Below are 21925 nucleotides of genomic sequence, written 5' to 3' on the forward strand. Positions count from 1 at the left end.
GTTTCTGAGGGTGGTGCCCAGACATCCATACTTTATGAAACTTCCCAGGGGATTCCAAAGTGTAGCAAGTTTAAGGACAGGATGTTCTTATTCAAAATAAGGTCGATGGACCAGCAGCTTGAGTATTTATTTCCTGGGTGCTTGTTAGAAATGCAGAATCTCAGGTCTTACCCTATACCTATGGAATCAGAATCTGCTTTTCATCAAGGTCTCTAGGCTTTGGTGTGCACAGATCTGTTCCAGATGGTGGGTTTCTTAGGTCTGAGCGGTTTGAAGCAAGAGGCGTGGGGCACAAGAGCTGGGGAACAACTCTGGAAACACTTGCTCCAGATGCAGTTGGGGGCAGCCTGTCAGAGACCCCTCCCCCCAGGTAGGAATCCATCTCTGACCTTCTGGCCATCAAGGGGCTCTGTGCAACAATGCTGGAGGGAAAGAAGACGCTCTCAGCTAAAATTTGCTTGCCTGTTAACCAAGGCTGCCTTTGGTAGAGGGTTGGTGAAGTAGAAATCCTATGTTTTTATTTTCTGTTCAATTCAAATTTCCAAACTGTGTGTGCATGCACATATACACATGCGCCTTTTGGGAATTGGGAATTTGGGAATTGGTAAGGATTATGTTGATGGCAGGACAAGGGGAGATTCTTTAACATTCTCTTTATTAAAAAATTTAATAAATGGTATTTTTAAAAAAGCAATTTACAAGGCAAAAGCTATTAGAAATACCAAGATGAATTTGCAAAATCACAACCTTAATAGGATACTTTAATATTATTGCATTTCTTTGTCTTTGTCAAATCAAGTTGGCAAAAAAAAAAAAACTATGGAAGATAAGAGCGATTTCATTAATAAGGTTATTTACTAGATATATTTTAAAATCTGTAATCTACCTACTTAGAATACCTAACCTTAAGACATTCCACTTGCCTTTTTAAAAAGAGGAATTATTTTTCTAACCAACAAAGGGAATGTTAATACCTGTCAAAAGGTAGGAAGTTTAGGCCACATGAGGGCAGAGAACATGATCCTCAGGATAATGGATAGGCATTATCCTAGGATAATGGCCTCCGAAGAACCTACTACTGGAAAGTGCTTAATAAATATTTTGTTGGAAGAAGACTATTTTTCTCACTTAAATAGAATAAACTAAGAAACTGATTAAAAAACTTTGAGTAAACAATAAGTTCAGAACATTTGAAAAATACAAGAAATTCCCCCCTCAAATCACCTTTAAAGTCAATGTAATATTAATTGCAATATTAATTGCAACTCATAGGATTTTTCATATAATTTTTACAGGCTGGTTCTAAAATTATAGTGGAAGAGCAAATGTACATGAATTGATCAGATAAATATTTTTTTAAAGATTTATTTATTTATTTATACAAGGACTGGGTACAGTCAGAAGCATGGGAGGGTGAGAGAATTCACCAGAGACAGAGCGGAGAACAGAACAGGCAGACTGATGAAATACACTGCTGAGGAGAGCAGCAGGCACAGCAGAAGAGGTCTGCGTGCCATGTGGGACCCTCGCCTGTGGCCAGGGATTGAACCAGTGCTGCAGAGGCTGCAGGCAGCTTCGCAGCCCAGCGCTCAACCGCTGCGCCACAGGGAAGGCCCTAGATAAATATTTTAAATAATCTTTTTCTTCTATAAGATTCAATGCTTTGTAAAATTACAGAATTTAAATGTATGATTTGGTACATGAAAAAAATAATGAATAGATAATAGAACTGAGTAGAGAGTTCAGACATATCCTGTCCATTGATTTTTTAATTTAAATAAGAGGCAATATTCAGTGCAGGAGATTATGTACCATTCAATAAATGATATTGGGACAACTGCCTCCCATTTGGAAAAAATAAAATTGGATCTTTACCTCACATTATCCATAAGGAAAACATTCCAACAGGGGTGGGGAGGGGAAGGAATAAAGAAAAAGCATGGCAAACAGAAATCACAAAATAGGATGATAGAACTATATAGTAGAATTCAAAATAAATAAGTGGACAAACCTTATCAGTCAAAAGACAAAGATGCTAAAGTTGCAGGGGAGAAAGGAAGCAAACAACTATATACAGGGTAAGGCTGTTTCTGAAAGATTCAAAAGAACAAAAACTGTTATGTCTGAGAAATTTAATAAAAATAATTTAAAAGATGATGCAGCTTTATAATCGATTTCAAGGCAAAAACACGAATAGAAGAGAAAAATGATGTTACACAGTGATAAGGAACAACTGATTATGAAGAGTAAGGATATTAAACTTGTATGCACCTAACAACAGCCTCAAAATATATAAAGCAAAGCATCACTGAAATTACAAGGAAGGTAGATTAATCCACAATCACAGAGGGTGGTTTTAAATGTATTTTCTCTTATTCATATGTCAAACAGATGAAAAAAATTAGTAAGGATAAAGAATATTTGGATAACACAGTTAGTAAACTTAAACTTTAATTGTTTAGATCCTGTTTTCAAAATGTAGAGAATTATCAATCTTTTGAAGCATCTATGGAACAGTTATTTAAATAACCAAGTATTAGGTCCTCCCTGTTGGTGCAAGAGGTTAAGCACTGCACTATGAAGCAATCTGCAGCCTCTGCAGCACGAGTTCAATCCCCAGCCAGCCAGGGAGATACCCACATGGCAAGGCAGACCTCTCCTGTCTCACCCGCTGCTCCCCTCAGCAGTGTATTTCAGTCAGTCTGCCTGTTCTGTTCCCTACTGTCTCTGGTGAATCATCTCACTGCCCCCCACTCCCGCATCTCTGGCCTGTACCCAAGCTCTTGTATGCATAAATAAATAAATCTTTAAAAAAAAATAACCAAGTACTAGACCAGTGTAGTCTTTGAAAACTCCAATATCATATACTCTAATAACAATGAAATAAAATTAGAAATTAATAAAAAATAGATTGCTAAAACACCCAACTAATTTAAAAAGTGAAACAAAATTAAAATACCATTATTTTAAGAACATATAGGAAGCAATACTGAAAGAAGAAAATACTAACAAAAGATGGAAAAATCAGTGAAGAAAGCTGCTAGTAGTAGTTAGAAAAATAGAAATTAAGTAGTTAGAAAAATAGTAGTTAGTAAAATACTAACTACTAAATTTTAGTAGTTAGAAAAATAGAAATTAAGTAAGCTCAAAGGTCAATGATAAACATGAGAACAAGGAAATAATAGATATCAAATAAATTAACAGTAGAGAAGATTTTTTAAAAAGATCCTAAATTGGTTCTTTGCAAAATAAGAAACATGAACCTTTAGCATGATTTCTCAAGAAAAAAGAACAACACAAATAAGCAATTTTAAAAATGAAATGGGGGAGGGGACAAAACTTCAGCTAAAATAAATCAGAGCATATCACAAAGAATTTTTTAACAATAAATTTAAAATCTGAACATCATAGATAAGTGTAATTTATAAAGCTGATCAAAAAGAAAGGATCTTTACTTGTGAGTAAAATTGTTTTCATATTTTAGACTGCTCACAAGAACAAAAGAAAATTATTAGGCACAGATATTTTACGTGAGAGTTATCAAGCCTTCAAGGAATAGAACATTTGTATTCTTTACAACATATTCTAGTAAATAGGAAATGAGAGAATGCTCCTTAATGCATGGTCTAAAGCTGGTGCAACCTTAATTCCAAAGCAGACAAGGAGGCTACAAGGACTGCAAGTTCTAAAACAGTCTTACTTCTGAAGACAGATTCAACACTCCTAAGTGAAATATTAAGTGAGTTGAGCAGTAAGTGAAAAACAGGACAAAATATTAACCAACTAGACATTACTGAGGAATGCATGGATACTTTAGCATGTAAAAATGTTAATAAGGCCTCCCAGGTGTCTTAGGAACTAAAGTTTCAGCTCTATCAAGCAATCGCCAGCTACTGAGGCCTGAGTTGGATCCCTGGCCAGGCAACCCACCCACATGGCGCAGCAGACCTCTCCTGTCTTGCCAGCTGCTCCCCTCAGCAGTGTATTTCAATAAATTGGCATGTTCTGTTCCCCACTCTGTCTCCAATGAATCCTCTCACCACCACCCCCACCTCTGGTCTAGACCCCAGTTCTTCTATGCATAAATAAATAAATAAATAAATAAAATAAAAATCGAAATGTTAATGAAATTAGCCTATTAATTCAAGGGTCCCCAAGTTACAAAGGTCCAACTTATGATTGTTTAAGAGCCTGCAAAGCGGTGTGCATTCAGAAACTGTACTTTTCAGGTTTGATTTTTTAAAATTTATTATTATTTTTTAATTTTATATATTTTTTTACATCATTTTTCATTTTTGCACAATGTATGCATTTTCATTTTGGTTACAGTCCCCATACAATTCCCACCCCCCTTGTTTTGATCCTACTCCCTCCTTCCCCGGGTAGTGTGTCTCTGGTTTATAGTTGCTTGTTGATTTTGATTTTTACAAGGGATCATGTTCAGCAAAATAACCCAGAAAGAAAAAGAAAAATATCAGGTTTGATTTTTGATCATTTCCCAGGTTAACAATGGACAGCACAATGCTGTCCTGTGATGGGTGGCGAGCCATAGGCCCCAGTGGCCACGCCATTGTGAGGGTAAACAGCCGACACTCCACAGAGTGATGTGTAGCCAGCTCTTTCTGAATTTTACCTTTTTGCATCCATCTTGTCTACCAAGTGCTCACCTGTGCCTGATACATTCAGCCCTTCACTATAAGACAGGTTTGCCTTAGGCTGTTGTAATATTATAAGCATTGCGAGCGCTGTGAAGATAGGAGGCTCAACTATGATGCTGTGTCGCTTAGGTGTATTAAATGTATTTTCAACTTACAATATTTTCAACTTATAATGGGGTTACAGGCATGTAACCCCACTGTATATCAAGGCAGATCTATGTATTCAAAGAGAAAAACTGGATTGTTATCTCAACAACTGTGGAGGAAAGCACATGAGAACACTGAATGCTCAATGATGAAAAATTATCTAGACAACAGAGAGAAACTTACCTGGTCTCATAAGGGGCATTTCTTGGTCAAAGGGTGTTAACTACCAGCTATAAGATGAATAAATTCCGGGGAGGTGATGCGCAGCTTGGCGAGTGTAGTTGGCAATATTGTGTATGTATTTGAAGTTGCTAAGGAGTAGATCTTACGTGTTTTCACTACCCCATCATCACTACCACACAGTAAATATGTGAGGTGAAGGATGTGTTAACTAACCTTACTATGATCATTATTTTGCAATATATATATTACCAAATAGCCACCCTGTACAGATTTACGCAATGTTCTATGCCAATTATACCTCAATAAAGCTGGAAAAAAGAAAAGTCAAAAACGGAAAAGTTCTAATACACATGACATTCTGCTGGCAGTGGCAAAAAGCATTTCTATTAAATTCAGAAACAAGTAAAAATGATAGCTATTACTGCTAGTACTCAATATTGTACTAGACAAATACAATTAAGACAAGAAAAAGTACATGGATTGGAAATGACAGAATTGTCATTATTCCCAGATAAAAATATCATGCTCATATTTGAAAAAATTCCAAGAAAATCTACCAACAAACTATCAAGTAATAAGTGTTCAGCAAGTCTGCTAAATACAATTCAATATACAAAAATTGATGGCACTCCTATATGCCAGCAACAAATAGTTAGATGTTATTAAAAAAAAAATAAGATGCTACTCACAGTTACAAAATCTATAAGGACATGCAAGAATTTTAAAGAGAAAATTCTAAAACGTCATTGAAGGATGTAAAAGCCTACGTAGATATGTTAATGGATATGAAGACTAATATAAAGATGGAAATTCCCTTCAATTTTATGAATGGATTGGATGAATGGATCTTCCAAACAGGAGTTTTTCACGGAATCTGGTAAGCTGATCCCCAAAATATGTATGGAATTACAAAGAATCCAGAATAACTGTTTGTTGGGTTTTTTTTTTTTTTTGAATGTGTGTGCATGAGCTGATGTATTCAGTGATGTATTCTCCTGCCGGACGTGACAACTTAGCATGAAGCTGAAGTCATTCAAATATGTGGCATTAGAGCCAGAACAGACATATAGATCAAAAGAACAGAAAGGAGTCTAGAAACTGGCCCATACGTATGAGGGACTGGCACACATGAGTGGCAAAAGGATGGACTGCTTAATAAACAATGCTATCATAAGTGACAAAGGAGTGACAGAGTTAGAATGATGCCATATTTCAAGCCCTAATGATGTCGTGGATCTAGATGCATGGACAGTCGTTAACGTGCCCAGAGCGTGATGTTAGATATTATATACCTGCTGACAGAAGTACACAAACACTGCATGACCTATTCTTGCCAGACATCAAGCCTGCATCTGAACAAGTCTCTAGACTAAGTAACTGATGGATAACTCACTCACAGTTTATAGTAAATACATTAAACAATGCTACAAAAATGCATCAGGAAGACCTAGAATATAATAATCTACACAGAAACAATAGTCCTGTTCCTTAATAAATAAATGTCAAGGGAAAATAAAGAAGGAGATACTTGTATAGTAACATAGATTTGGGAAATATTCAACCAACTGCAAAGTATAGACTTTCTTTGGCCCCCAAGTCAAACCAACTCCAAAGAGAAAATCATGAAATAATTTGTAAGAATGTGTTTATTGGTATTAAGGAAATTATTTTCAGATACAATAATGCTGTTGTGATTTAAAACAAACCTGATCTTTTAAAGATTCATGTTCAAATATTTACAGGTGAGATTTTGTGGTATGTGGTTTTGCTTTGAAATAATTCAGGGAAGGGAAAGACTGGCCTTATTTGATCAGAGTGAAGCTGGGCAGTGAGTACATGAGATTTATTATCCTATCTTCTGTACTTTTGTGTATGTTTGAAATTTTCTAAAACAAAAGGTTAAAAGGAAGAAAAACAATGCTAGAATAATTTGTTTTTCACACAAGGAAAAAGATAAAATTAGACTCCTCCTTCACATTATACAAAAAAAATTAATTCCAGGTAGATTAACAGCTAGTTGTAAACTGCAAAACCTTAAAACTTTTAGGGGCCTCCGTGGTGACACAAGGGGTTAAGCATCAGCACTGTGAATCAGTCCACAGCCTCTGCAGCAGGAGTTCCATCCCCAGCCAGGGAGCTACCCACATGGCATAGCAGACCTCGCCTGTCTCGCCCGCTGCTCCCCTTAGCAGTGTGTTTCAGTCAGTCTGCCTGTTCTGTTCCCCGCTCTGTCTCTGGTGAATTCTCTCACCCCCACACCTCTGGCCTACACCCCAGTTCTTGTAGGCATAAATAAATAAGTCTTTCTTAAAAAATCTTGAAACTTCTAGAAATATTTGTAGAAACATGTTTATGACATCAGATTGGGAAGAATCGTCTAAGCAAGACATTTGTGTCTATGCTAACTATAAAGGCAAACATTGGTAAATCTGAGTACACAATGATAAAATATTTGTGTACAATAAAATATACCAAAAAGTAGACGACCACAGCCTGGGAGAAGCAATCTGTAACAAAATATTAAGTGTCCACAATACACAGTGAACTGTTTACAAACCAATAAAGGAAAATGGGCAAATGCACAGGGAATTCCTAAAGGAAAATCTAATAGTAAATAAATGTGTGGCCTGCTTGAAACCTCATAAATAATAAGGAAAATGCAATTAAAACAACATCAAGTTACACTTCACATCTATCAGTCACAAAACCTATAAATGAGATGACACCAAGTGATGGAGAAGATCGAGGAAACAGGAGAGTAGGCGCGTGTGGGGGAGGAGTGGGGCACTGGCAGATGGACAGCTGTTACGTCATTTCTTGTACATTTGAAATATTTCATAATTACGATTATTTTTTAAAAGAAAATACATTGTTTTAATATCCTCAAAGCATTATCTTTATCACATATTAATTAAAGATGATGTGATTTTTCTATCTGGGAAACTGCAGATAACTAAATGAAAAATACTTAGACTAATAAGAAACAGTGATTATGGGCTGAATTATTGGGGTACTCTCACTTTCTAACTGTTTAAATGGTTTTAACACGGAGTCTTTGTATTACTTTTGTATTCAAAAAACAGTAAGGGATTTTCATATTGAAAATTAAATGAAATGGCAGAGTAATGGAAGTCAAATAACTAATAAAGTTCAGGAAAGGAGCAGCTTATCAGAGAAATGTGGCAGCAATAAAAATTTATAGAGTAATACTGGAATAAAAATACAATTCAAAAAAGCAACACAAATTATTAAATAACCCAAGAAAAGTGCAGACATCTGAAGAGAAACACAAAACTACGTAAAAGGAATTTGAATAGACAAGAAATGTTCCAGAATAGAAAGACTTAGCAGCAGATGCTAATCTCGCAATGCACACACCTACACCCCGCAGAAATGAGCCCCTCCTATTCATTCTTTCTTAGTAAAACAGCACTTTGTACTTAATGACAGTGAATGACCATGTTTCCACATCACTAAATACTTTCTAGAGGTTCTTAATCTGAGCTGCACAGATTTCTTGGGAGTCTAGAGGGTCATTAAACTTACTAATGCAAACTTTTTTTGCATGTGCTAATTTTTCTGGAGAGCACCCATGGCTTTTAGGAGATAGGACAGTCGCCCATTGCAAAGAAAGACTGCCTTGTTTTTCTTGATAGGAGCAATATTGGATATAACTCATATACCACACTTTAATTCATCCACTTAAAGTATATAATTTAGTGCCTTTTGGTATATTCACAGAGCTGTGCAACCAGGGCCACAATCAATTTCAGAACATTTCATCATTCCAGAAAGGTATCATGTCCCAAAAACCCCATCACCCATAAGCAATTACTAGCATATTTTTTTGTCTCATATATGTGACATTCCTCAAGAAATTAAGTGATATACACATACATCTCAATTCATAGCTCTAAGAGTCACTGGTTATGAGAGAAGCTGGTTTGCCTCTTCTGGACATTCCAGATGAATAAAATGATAGGACATGCATAATATGTGGTCTGCTATGGCTGACTCATTTCATTTGGCATAGTGTTGGCAAGGTCATCCTCATGTAGCCTGGGTCAACATTTCATTCCTTTTCATGGCTGAATAATATTCCATCACATGGATATATAGGTGTATTTTCTCATTTCACGGTCAGTTGACATTTGTGTTGTTCCCACACCTGGCTAGAATGAACAATGCTGCCCAGGACATCTATGTAGGTTTTTGTGTGAGCAAATTTTTATACGACCAGCAAACATCTATATTTCCTTTTTTGCAATGCTTGAATTCTTATTGCTAAATGCTTTTTCGTTATCAACCCCAGAAGGAGAAAACTTTACTTTAAGCATTATTTTATTATAATTTATATTATAATCAACAAATTTAAGCTTAATTAACCAATTACATTTAACTTCTTCCTAACAAGAAAAATTAAATGCAAACGAATAAGTGTTATTCCTTGGAGCGGAGCTTTGGAGGGCCACCGACTGCTGGTGTAGCTAAGATATTTAATCCCCCAAGAAGCCATTTTTGTCCTCTTGGGGCTCCATGGCTGACACACACTGAGAAGGCAGGCTGTAGAGACCTTTGCACATTTTTCCCTCTGGGGTTGTTCTCTTCACGTTTTAGGGGATGCTTCATATGTTAAAGAACCTGGCTCTCTGTGATATGAGTCACAAATAATTCCCCCTGGCTTTTCTTGGAATTTAGCTTCTGAGGGTTTTTGCCTTAATGTAGCTGAATTTATCCATCATTTTATGGTTTTTGGATTTTTTTCATCCTTAGAACAGTTTTTGCCTTCCAAGATAATACACACATTCTTCTGTGGCTGCTGGCTTCATCTTCCATGTTTAGATCTGATCCATCTGGTGCAAACCGGTGTCTGGTGTCGGTGTCAGGTGCAAACTAGGGACCCAACATTTCCCCCAGGTGAACACCCAGTTATCTCCAAACACATTATTGAATGATGGTTCTTTCCTCCACTGATGTGAAATCCACTGCTATCACATGTTAATTCACTGTGCTTTTTTGGTCTAATTCTGAACTTTCAGTCTGTTCCACTGACTTGTCCATTTGTGCAAGCATGATTCCTATAGGTTTTTATGGCACCCTAATAATATGTTTTACTATCTGGTGCCCTATTTCTCCCTCATCTCTCAACATTCAAAAATTGGTTTCCTATTTTGGTTTGTTTATTTTTATCTGGACTAGAATCAGCTGGTTTCATTAAATAATACTATTGGCATTTGGGGGGATTCTTTTATGTTGTAAATTATTTAAAAAGAAATGATATCTTCATTTTGAGATGTTCTACTCCAAACATGAAATAGCTCTATTTTTAAAGTCATCATGTGTGTTCTTCAGCAGTATTTCAAAGTTTTATTCATGTAAGTCTCATACATTTCTCATTATGATAAAACACTGAGTATTTTAAGCATAGTTTGTATAAATAAAAAAAGGTTGAAGTGTATGTGTATATACACATAGTCTCCCTTGATTCTTTTAATTTTGTGCCCAACTACATTATTGAAGTATCTTATTGTTTGTAATAGTTTTTCAGTTGAGTCTCTTGGGTTTTACAGCTATACAATCATATCATCTCCTCGTTTCATCTGAAAATAAAGATAATTTAATGTCTCACTTTCTTATTTTCATACCTCTAATATCTTTCTTTAATTACATTGGTTATTTCTTCCAGAACAATGCTAAATAATTGTCCAATATAATAATATTGGACATTTTTGTTTTATCCTGACATTAATGGGAATGCTTTCAGTGTTTTTCCCATTAAGCATAATACTGGCTTATGGGTTGAAATGAATCTATTTTATATGTTAAAAAAACAACTATCTCTTCCTATTTTATTAAATGTTTTAAAAATTAAGACTAGATATTGAATTTTGTCAAATGCCTTTTCAGGGTTTATGGAGACAATCTTATGATCTTTCTCTTTAGACCTCTTAATATGATGAATTATATTAATAGATATTTTCCTAACATTTTATTATGAAATTTTTCAAACATACACCAAAGTTGAAAGAATGTTATACTGAACAAGCATATATCTATACTCTGTTAGCATTTACTGTATCACATAATGCAAAATGAATTTCATAATATTAATTTTAGTAGATTTTGGTTGATTCTATTAGATTCTAAAATACTAAATGATTTTTTGTATTATTATAGTAAACATTGACCATGGTCTATTAGTTTAGTTTTGCTTGTAAGCACTGTAGCATTTTGTTTCCTACTATTTTAATTTGTCTTTTGTATCAATAGTGATAGATGTACATATGATCGTGTATAAACATCTGTGTACTTTTGTTTGTGTCATAAAGAGTTTGAACTTTAAAAAAAATGTAGGCTCTAAAACAGTGTAAGTAGCCTTAGAATTATCTGTCCCTTAAAAAATTGCTAGAAACTTCCTGTAAAACTGCCCAGGATGAGTTATTTTTCAAGAAGATGGATAAATCCTTAAGAACAATTTCCTTTTCCCATATGATAATTTGTCTTTATTATTTCTTTCTCTTCTGGAGTCAGTTTTGATTAAAAAATTTTTTCCTAATAAAAGTATCAATTCTAGTTTTCAAAGATACTTACAGAAAGTTGAAAAGTTTCTTACAATGCTATAATTAATCTATTTGTACTTATTTTCCACTTGCCATGATTATTTTGCATGGTTTTACTTTCTCTTGATTAGTTTACCAAACCACTGATCTATTTCTGTTTTTACCCCAAGAACTATTGTATCTGATTTAGTATTGCTAGCTTTTTTCTCTTTTCTAATTCATTGGTATCTGCTTTTCTCTTTATGATCCTGCCTTCTGGTTTCCTTAGGTTTATTTAGATTTTTGTTAAACACCCAATACATTTTTGTTCATGCTCTCTTACTTATTAATACAAGTATCAAAAGCTATGAATTTTCCTCTGAGCAATGTTCTATCCCCATCTAAAGGGTCTATTATTTAGGATTTTCACTATCATTATTTTCTAAACATTTTGAAGTTTGGAATGTGAATTCTTCTTGATCTCAGAATTGTTTTTAATTTTTTTTAATTTTATGGGCTGAAAAAATGTTGCATTTGGGTATTGTTATTTCTAGTTTTATTCATTGAAATCAGAGAATGTCATCTCACTATTCTTCTATTTGTTTTCTTTTTGAACTAACACATGGTTGATTTTGTAAATCAACAGGAGCACTTGAAAGGACTGTGCAGTCACTGTTTTTGCTAATGTGATTATATATTAGATTTATCTCACTATATTGTTGTCTTTTACATTATTACTTTTTAAGGTATATGTCATGAACTTAGAGGGTGAATAAAAGTCTTCTACTAACAATCTGTCTCTGTTTCTTTCTGTATCTCCTCGTGTTAAGTACATAGATATGCGTAATTGTGTTTTCATTATGAATTATAGCAATTGACAATATAAATTGCTCATCTTTGTGTATCATCTTTTTGTATGGCTGAAAATACCATTGAATCACAATTTACTTAACTACATGGTATTGTAAAGCACTGAGGTTATCCTAATTTTTCTTTAATGTGTTAGAATTCTATTAATTTGAAAAGTGCAAGTGGGTTTTCATTGTTGTTTTGATTTGCATTTCTCAGTATTAAGATTTAAAATTTCCTGACTATTTTCATTTTATTTATGAATTATTAATGCTTATAGCAGCTAATAACTGAAGATAATCAAGACGTTCAACAATAGAAAGATGAAAAATTCAGTATATTACTATATGGAATGGAATAGTTATAATGTATTGCACTTTACATACATTATATCATTTTGATCCCATAATATTCTATAAGGTCATTACAATCGATTCTAAGATTAATAAATTTTTATCAACATACCTAAAACTGCTTGCTAGAGTGTCCTAGTTTAATTAGCAGTGCTTTTTTCTTTCTCAGTGGCAAAAAAAAGCAATTCTTACAACTAATGGCATATAAGATTAAATGAAATATATTATTTCCCCTTTTTCATAAAGGATGGTAGTGAAGTACAACATTAATTTGACTAAGGTCAGCCAATTTAAAAATACTATAAGGAAAGAAGGAAGATTGGAAAGTCTGAAGGAAAAGATCCAAAAGCTGTAGACATGAATACCTATCTAGATAAGCACCTATAAATTTAACAGACCAATTATTAGAACTAATATGTTCAGATAGATTTATCTACAAAAATCAACAGGATTGTCTGTATCAGCAGTGGCCAACTGGAAATGATAATAAACAATTAGCATAAAATGGAATAAATATGATGTAGTACTTGAGATAAATCAAGAAAATATAAGACTAATATGCATCAAACTTTAAAACTTGAATAATTGACAACTCTTGAATAGGATGACTTAATATTATAACAAAGTCAGCTCTCCCCAGATTAATTCCTATATTCACAACAACCCATAACTCTTTAATTTAAAGAAACCTCGTCAATTTACTCTAAAAACTATATGTCATAACGGTAGGTCGATGAAGAACTAAGTCAGCTTAAAAAGAAAATGAACATATCTAAAAAAATAGTCCTCACAGATGAAGTTACTATTTGCAGCTTGAGGCTGTGATATTCAAAACACCTGCCTTACCTCCACCCAGGACCAAAACCAAGATAACTGAATGCTCTTAAATCAGGGAAAGGCAGAAGAGTTTAATTAACTGATCACAAATCATGGAAACTGATATATCAGTCAAAAGTCTCCCCCAAAATTAAATGCCCACGATTACATGGCAATTTGCTTTATAAGTAAATTCTACTAATTCTTTAAAGAAGAATGTATGCTCATCTTGCTCGAATTATTTCTAAAAATATAAAGAGAGGGAATACTCCCTAATATATTTTACTATGCCAACATTACCTAATACTAAAACCAGATAAAGACAACACACACAAAAAAAACTACAGACCACGATCCCTGGTGAATATTGATGCAAAAACCTCCAACAAAATATTAACAAGATTAGATGCAAGACCTGCAACAGCAAACTATATAGATGTAGATGCTGGCAATACATCTCATGAGATCATCAATAAAGATGTTTTTGGAGACTTGATCCCTAAAGCAAGGAAAATAAAAGCCAAAATAAACAGTTGGGATTACCTCAAAGTAAAAAGCCTTTATACAGCAAAAGAAAATATAGATTAAGAAGATATCCCACTGAATGGGAGAGATGTTTATACACTATACAACAGACGAAGAGTTAGTGTCCACGATTACAAAAAACTTGCACAATTTAACCATGAAAACAATAACAAAACCCAGTTTATAAATGGACAGCGGGCATGGACACACCACCGTTCACCAAACAGGTCGTCAATCATCCAGAGGCCGATAGACACATGGAAAGCTGTTCATCACCACTTTTATCAAGGGAGATGCAGGTTAAAACCACAATGAGCTACTATCTCACATCCATAAGAATGGCACAAACTAAAAGAATCCCAACAAGAACTGCTGGAGAGGACGTGGAGGGAGAGGAACACTAGTGTGCCGTCGGTGGGAGTGTTAACTGGTACCGTCATTTTGGAAAGCAATCTGGATTTACCTTCAGAAAGAAAAGTGCACAGACTATGACCCACCAACCCCAATGATGGGCACCACACCAAAGAATGTGAGACCACCAACTCAAACCGTGTGTCCCACAACGCTTAGACAGCGCTGTTTACAGTAACTAGGATGCGGAAAAAACCTAAATGCCCACTGAGAGAGGACTGGCTCCCAGCGGTGGTCTCTCCCCACCATGGAATCCTGTTCAGCCGTAAAGGAAGACAAAGTGTTGCCATTCACAGGAACATGGAAGGCATCCCAGGGAAGGACCTGCATACAGCAAGTCATAATGCCAAAGACAAATACTGGACACTTACATAGTGGACAACCTGGACAAAGCAAAACATAAAACTGAAGGACATTAACACATGAAATGAGGTTTCTGAGTTTAAGGGGGGAGTTATCAAAGGGATATAAGGGATCATAATGTGGGGGAGGAAGATCCGTTAAAAAAGAAGAACATTGCCTTTCAACAGACTTCTGGCTTTTGATAGATAGTTAGATAGATAGATAGATAGATACATACATACATACATACATACATATATACATACGATACACAGAAAAGTTAATAATTACAGGGTTAACTGAAACAAATATGGGAGAGTATTAGGCAAAGCAAAGGAGGCTTATTTAACAAAACTTTAAAAGCACAAATTTCTGGATTTAATTACATCAAAATTAGGAAGCTATGTTTAATAAAAATAAATGAATAAACAAATAAATAACATGGGCCAATTAAGAGTCAGACGATAGGACTGAGATTCCGCCCCCACCCCCAAAGTCTAAACCTGACAAAGGATTAACAACTAGAATACAGGGAACTCTGTAAAGCAACAAGAAGAGGAAATCAACTCCAATAGAAAAATGGGCAAATGATATGACAGGCAATTTACAGAAAAGGAAACCCCCCAAAAGCTAATAAGCACATGAAGTGATGCTCAAACTCATTAGTAGTCAAAGAAATGCAAATTAAAACAAGATAGCACTTTACACCTTCACACTGGTTAAAAACTGGAAAGCTGGCTAATACCAATTAATGGCAGAAGTGAGGAAGGTGGGCTCCCTCATATGTGGCCAGTGGGGGTGCAAACTGGTAAAGCCATGTTGGAGAACTGTCCCAAGCTAGTTAGGCGAATTAAGCACACACTACCCTAGCACCCTGAAAACTTCCCATACGTGGCAAGGGGAAATCTACAAGGACGTGTGCGGCAGGCTTGTGGGTGGAGGAGAGAGGTATGTCGCAATCTGGGTTGAGCCTCACTAATATAAGGAACCAGAGGATGACACAGACACAAAACAACATGGGTAGATCTGAAAATCTCAGTGCCGACAGAAAAAATATGAGGACGACAATGGTCCACAACACCATTTACATAATCAATCCACGCACACACCCTGTGCAACATCCGTGGCCTAACAGGTCACTGGGATGTCCACCGCAACCAAGAAGAGGTCCAGATCTCCTCGGGCTATTGTGACAGAGGTTGGGGGCGGTTAATAGAGCTCTGGGGCAAAGATTATCTTTTCTTCTAGAGCAAAAGATCGGAATAGACAAGGGCTCCCCAGATCAATGGAGTCGCAGGCCCACACAGATTTTATCAGCCCTCTCTAGCCAGGGGGCCACGTTTACCCTGCTGTCAGCCACTGAGATGACAGGTGGTTCCTGTGGGGGGAGGGGCCGCCTCCCCAGCGGGAGGGGCAGCTGCTCCTCTCAACCCAGTGGGGAGGAAAATTGTGGCTCAGGCACCAGTCCCAGGCCAAGAGGCTTGGAGGTTGTGTGTGGAGGGCGTGTGTGTCCAATGGCTTCCCTTTTCTTTGTGAAGGCCCTCCTTTTACATGTTTCATTACTAGGCGAGCAGTCTCCCAAATATTCAACTATTTCTTGAAGATGCCATTTTTGAAGGCTTCCATATTCCGTCTGTGGAGCTGCCCAATCCGTTTGGCCAATCCGTAGTTGGCCCAGGGGCACCTACCTGTGTGGCTGGTGCTCAGCCCCTTCCGTGGAAGCCCACGGTGCTGCTTCTGGGAGCTTCTTGGCACAGTGCTGGAAGCTCCTCCACCCAACACACCCAAAACAAGCCTTCTGGCAGGAGGCTGGCCTGCCCCTGCTGGAGCACTAGGCACAGTTTGAACCAGCCCCCTATGGGGGTGCACACGCAGACCACCCTCAGGCAGGTGCACACACACACACACACACACAGAGACATTGCCACAGGGCAACCCCAATGTGAAATGGGTTGGCCTGACTGCGGGTCCTCACCCCTGCGCTTTAAAGGGATCTTTAATGGAATTCAGCCACAAGTACAAACAAAAAGGGTAAGAAAGGATTTATTTACAAAAAGGTGGGGTGAAGAAATGAATAACTCAGGGAGAGAGAGAAATTGGTGAATATGTCCTGCCAGTTCCGTTGATCTGGATCCCCAAAAGCATGCAGAAAGCCAGCGAAAATCCAAGCACCCCCAAGACCTACATGTCTGGTTATATCCCAAGCCTGGCTGCTTAACCCCACCCTCAGTTCCCAGCAATCCTCCCTTCGGTGGTGATGACATTATGGGATTTGTAGTCCTTGGTGTCTTGGTCTCTTTGGTCTGGGGTGGAAAGGGGTCCATAAAACCTATCTGTGGAGTTTCTTCAGGACATCTTTCCCCCAACAAAGTCACCCCCCCCCCAACATGCACGTGCAAACACAGGCAGATGCCCACACAGGCTCTTCCTAAAGACAAAAATGCTTATCTACAGACACACAAGGTCACACACAGGCCCGATGGAGCCTGTGGTGCATCCAAATGTACAAGCAGAGGCTCACAGACACACACACGCACATGCTCCCATACACATAATGCATACAATGACACACAGGTACCCCCACGCCCATGCAGGCGTCCCGACTCCAGGCCCGCTCCTCCCACAGCCGTCTCCATCTTGGCTGATGGTGACTCTGCTTCCGGTTTCTCAAGTTGGAAATATATGAGCCATCCTTGGCTGTGATACTCATGTCATCAAAACAGTGGCAAGTCTACCCAGATTCAAGGAGGGGAGGACATGGATTCCGCCTCTCGATGGGATAAACACAAAAGAATCTGCAGTCGTATGTTAAAATGGCCATGCATGTGACGCAGGAATGCTTATACACACAAACATATATATGCACACACATGTGCACACGGCACACACCTATACACCTATACAGATACACTCTCTTGGGCCTTGTGCTCAGAATCGCTGAGAGCAGGCTCACACAGTCATATGTGCGCATCTGAGCACACATGTAACACACCAGTATACCCACAGCACATGATGCACAACCACATGTTCACAATCACCAGCCCTGCCCTGGGATGCCCGCCGTCATACTTGCAGCCACACCTGCTTGCTCCCTGCCACCTACCTGGCTGAGCCGGGGGCCAGGATGGGCCGGCGTGGTTTGGATGGTACGAGGTGGGCCTTCTCTCCAGACCACCCTTCCCTCGTGGCAGGGGCCTGGCAAGAAGGAAAACAAATAACCTTGCAGTGTTTAAATAAGCAAAGTTTTGTGCAAAGCAGAGGTTAATGTACTTTATTGTTCAATGTCATGTTTATAGTGGATTGGTGGAGGGAAAAATGTGATTAATTGCCCCGAAGCCCACGGATCTACAATTATTTGGTTGTTGTGAACAAATAAAGGACTACAGTATTCATCATATTCAAATGAGGCAGCAGAATAAATGATGGCGGGCCGGGTAGGAACAAAACCGAGGCGTGTTCCCGCACAATCGCAAGGCGACTGGCGCCTTGTCAACCAGACGCAGGGTGGTGGCGGGAGCCGAACCCGTTTGTCTCTGCACGCCAGCCAGGGCTGGGCTGACCCTGCAGGTGCCAGCGTTAATTCATGTCACACCTCCTGCCTCCCTCCTCCCCGGTATGGAGACCAGGCGCCAGTTTCGTAATAAAGACTTGTTTCCGACGAGGCCCGGTTTGGGGCGGGGGGCACAGATCTTCATTAGCGCCCCTTTCCCGGGCCGCGCTCGTTACAGAGCACAGGTACTGGCTAAATGTGTCCGATCATTCATCATGATTTTGCCCTCCACTTTGTCACAGCGTGGGGATTTAAGGAAGATAGATGGTACAAGATGTTGTCTCCTCCACAGACGCTTTCTGCTCTGGTAAGTGTGTCCGATGCAGAATTATTTTGCCACTTTATTATTTCCTAGTGAGTGTTTGTCAGAGCTTCGCCTCTTGGAAGGAGCGAGTTGTTTCCTGTCACTCAGGGATGTCGCGGGAGCTGTGATGCTTGGCTGGGCTCGCCAGCCAGCTGGAACCCGGGCTGGGTCCCCAGGCAGGGCTGCGGGGGGTCCAGGGAGTCTGGGCCATGGGGTGAATGTCAAATCCAACAGAAAAGGGAGGAGGCAGGTTTGGGGAGAAGGCGGGGCATGGGGCCTCTGGACATGCTGTGTTGGGGGCGCCACTGGGGCATCGTTCAGGACCTGGCCTGGCCTCTGGCCAGGCCACTGGATGGGGAGCTGTTTGAACCAGTGTCCAAAGGGCTGTAAGAGCTTGGCCTTGAGCTGAGCCAGCTGGAGAGAGTATGGGCAAGGCTGGGGCCCTGCCGGGCTGCTGATGGCCTTAGGGCAGCACAGCCAAATCTGGGGCTCGTTGCTGGCACCAAAGGAGCTTCCAGTTCTGATCAGGTTGGCCGAGGGGCCAAGGGGGGCCAGCAGGGATGCTGGTGGGAGATCACGAGGCGAAAGATGGGGGTATGTTCAACCTGAAACCCAGAGGCAAGCCAGAGCCGTGTTCAGAGCTCTGAACCAGAGAACCAGGAACTTCACTCCAGGTCATGCTCGGCCACAGAGCGGGGGGCCTTGCAAACTGAAAGTCTCTTCCCAGGGAGAAAGCGCAACGCCCAGGAGCCAGCGTCTGTGCCGTGTCCCTCCTCACCTGTGTTTGTTCAGCCAGGGTCTCCCCTCCTCCTTAGAGGTTCAGGGGAAAGTTATGGGGACCACAACCAGCAGGTATACAAGCAGAGGCAGGGACATCGGTGAGGGCACCCCACCTTTCTCTGCCCCCAAGATGCCCCTGCTGGAGTCTGCCTTGCCAACGTGTCCCCGTCTGCCCCCTCCAAGTCGGCCCAGAGGCTGAGTGGTGTGGGATGAAGGGCGCATTCTGGAACCTGGCCTGGGTGGGGCCACTGGCTTCCTGTGTCCGGTTTGTGAGGTCAGCGCGGAAGGACTCGGCGTGGTCCCGGCACTTGCAGGTGTGGGCTCAACACAGATGTCACCCCTGCCTGGAGCCTGGGGGCCGGGGCCCCAGCTCACCCCTGCCCTGTCCTTGCGGCCTCGCTGGTTCTCCTGCGTGGCCAGACCCCCTGCCTGCCCTGCTCCCGCCTTCTCTCTGGGGCAGCCCCATGGAGCAGCTTACCAGCTCCCAGGGAACCCCCAGTTCTTCCCCAGCGGACCCCAGCTGCGCCCTGGGGCGCAGTCCCGCCCTGGAGAAGGCGGGCTGAGAGCAGAAAGGTGAGCGGCTCGCATCTGAGCCCCCCCCCCGGGTCTGGGACACCCCCCCATGGGACCCAAAGCTCCAGGAATGAGGGTCACCTATGGGGCCCCCGGGGGGGCGCCCCCGTCAGCCCCACTTTGGAACTGAGAAAAACGCAACTGCAAGCGAAGTAACGTCCTCGAGGTGCCGCGACGGTCAGACGTGGCGCGGGCCTTCGCGTCCAAGGGACCCCAAGCCCCAACCCGGCGCGCGCCCCGCCCCAGGAGCTGCGTGATTGACACCCGCTGCGCCCAATCAGCGCTCCGTCCAACTCAGGTTTCCTCCTTTCTACTGCGCCCCCTCCTGGGGGTGCCTCAAACTCCAGGCGCTGCGCGTCGCGGGCTTCCAGGTGCTAACCTGCCCCCCCAGACGGCTGTGCTTGCATTTTTACATCGAAGGTGTATCCCCTCAGCTCACTAGGATGCTTTTCTTGGAGACCCGTCTCCCATTCACTCACTCGCTCCTGCTCTGCGGCAGCTTCACGCAGGAGCTCAAAGCCCGCAGAGGTGGGCGCGGGGGAGGCGCTGGCGGAAGCTGGGGGGACGCCTGGAAGGTGGGGGGCTCGGCGGAGCACATGCGAGGTTCCGGTGAGGTGTGGCTCTTGGAAGAAGCGTGGAGTCCAGGGCCCGCTGAAGGCAGGGGAAGTGCAGTATCCACGCAGGAACCCTCCTGTCCAGGGGTGGCGACTGGCCCTTCCTTCCACCCGCCCCCCAAACGCTGTCTGCTTTTCCCAGGACGGTGGCCCCAGCCTACTCATCACCTCCACACACTCCTCCCCCTTTCTATTCTTCAGCCAGAATGATCTTCCCCAAACACAGACCTCATGGTGTCACTGCTTCAAAACCTCCATGGCTCCCCATGGCGCACCTACCTTAAACCTAAACCTTGAACTTGCACTCCAGGCCTCAGGATTCAGCGCCCACCTACCCAGCGCCACCCCTGGCCAGCTAGAGCTTAGCCTGTCACTTAAATTCTTTCCCTGCCTATGTTTCCTCGGCTGTAAAATGGGGATAACAATATTACCTGCTACCAGAGGCTGCATTTTCCACAGATGTCAGCTACGGTGATGTCGGGCCCCACAAGCTCTTCTTGCAAGCGTCATGGCTCTTCAGGGAAAGGTGGGGATGAGGCTTCACCACTGGCACTTGGGTGGACCTTTGTCCCTGCCTTGACAGATACAGCACAAGTGATACTATGTGAGGAGGCTAGGTGAGAAGAACTCCACCCACATGCCCTTTGTCCCCTGGGATCAGCTGGCGTGGAATCTGGCGGCCATGCTGTGAGGGAGCCAGGCAGTCTCATGCAGAGGCCACTGTAGGTTCCAACGGACAGTGGCACCAACGGGCTGGCGTCCGTGAGCCATCTCTCCCAGCCAGGCCATGTGCAGCTGAGGGGAGCTGACCTTGTCAGCCCTAGCACACAATAAATGCGTGTGCCACTAAGTTTTCAGGCAGCTCCTTACACACAGCGTAAGATCATAAGCATGCCTGCTCATACGGGTAGTCAGCTGTGGGCGAGCCAAGAGAATTCATTTTCCTAGGGTGGCTGTAACAAACTACCACACTCTCAGGGGCTTAAACAAAAGTTTACGTTCTCACACTTCCCCAAGGGAGAGGCCTGACCTCAGAGTGTCAGTAGGGGGGGCTCCCCCAACACCTCCCTGTTTAGCTTGTAGAAGGCGTATCCCCCCCTCCTACCCTCTCCATGTCTCCATGTGGTCCTCCCTCTGTAAACTCTGTCCTAGTCTCCTCTTCTCGTAAGGATGTCAGTCACACTGGATTAGAGCCCGCCCCAGTGGCCTCATTTTAACACAATTACCTCTCTGAAGACCCCATCTCATTCGCTGATTGCATCTCTACATAAACACAGGACA

At 41.0% G+C, this 21925-nt stretch overlaps 1 protein-coding gene across 4 annotated transcripts in view; it reads right to left on the reverse strand.

The window, feature by feature from the left end:
• Positions 1–21925, reverse strand: part of MVB12B (multivesicular body subunit 12B) — a 376259-nt gene that overhangs the window by 195179 nt on the left and 159155 nt on the right. For 3 of the 4 annotated variants that reach the window (XM_054689327.1, XM_054689326.1, XM_037493016.2), the window contains 2 exons: positions 21076–21219; positions 17927–18018 (listed from right to left, as the gene is read on the reverse strand). In XM_054689327.1, coding sequence (XP_054545302.1) covers positions 17927–18018; positions 21076–21094 — 111 coding nt within the window. In that variant the 5' untranslated portion in view covers positions 21095–21219. Of the gene's footprint in view, positions 1–17926; positions 18019–21075; positions 21220–21925 lie in introns of those variants that run through there. The other variant, XM_037493021.2, reaches the window with a different exon arrangement.

The sequence above is a fragment of the Talpa occidentalis genome, unplaced genomic scaffold (genome assembly GCF_014898055.3).
Source record: "Talpa occidentalis isolate TD23 unplaced genomic scaffold, MPIMG_talOcc4v2.1 talOcc4.7, whole genome shotgun sequence".
Lineage (NCBI taxonomy): Eukaryota > Metazoa > Chordata > Mammalia > Eulipotyphla > Talpidae > Talpa > Talpa occidentalis.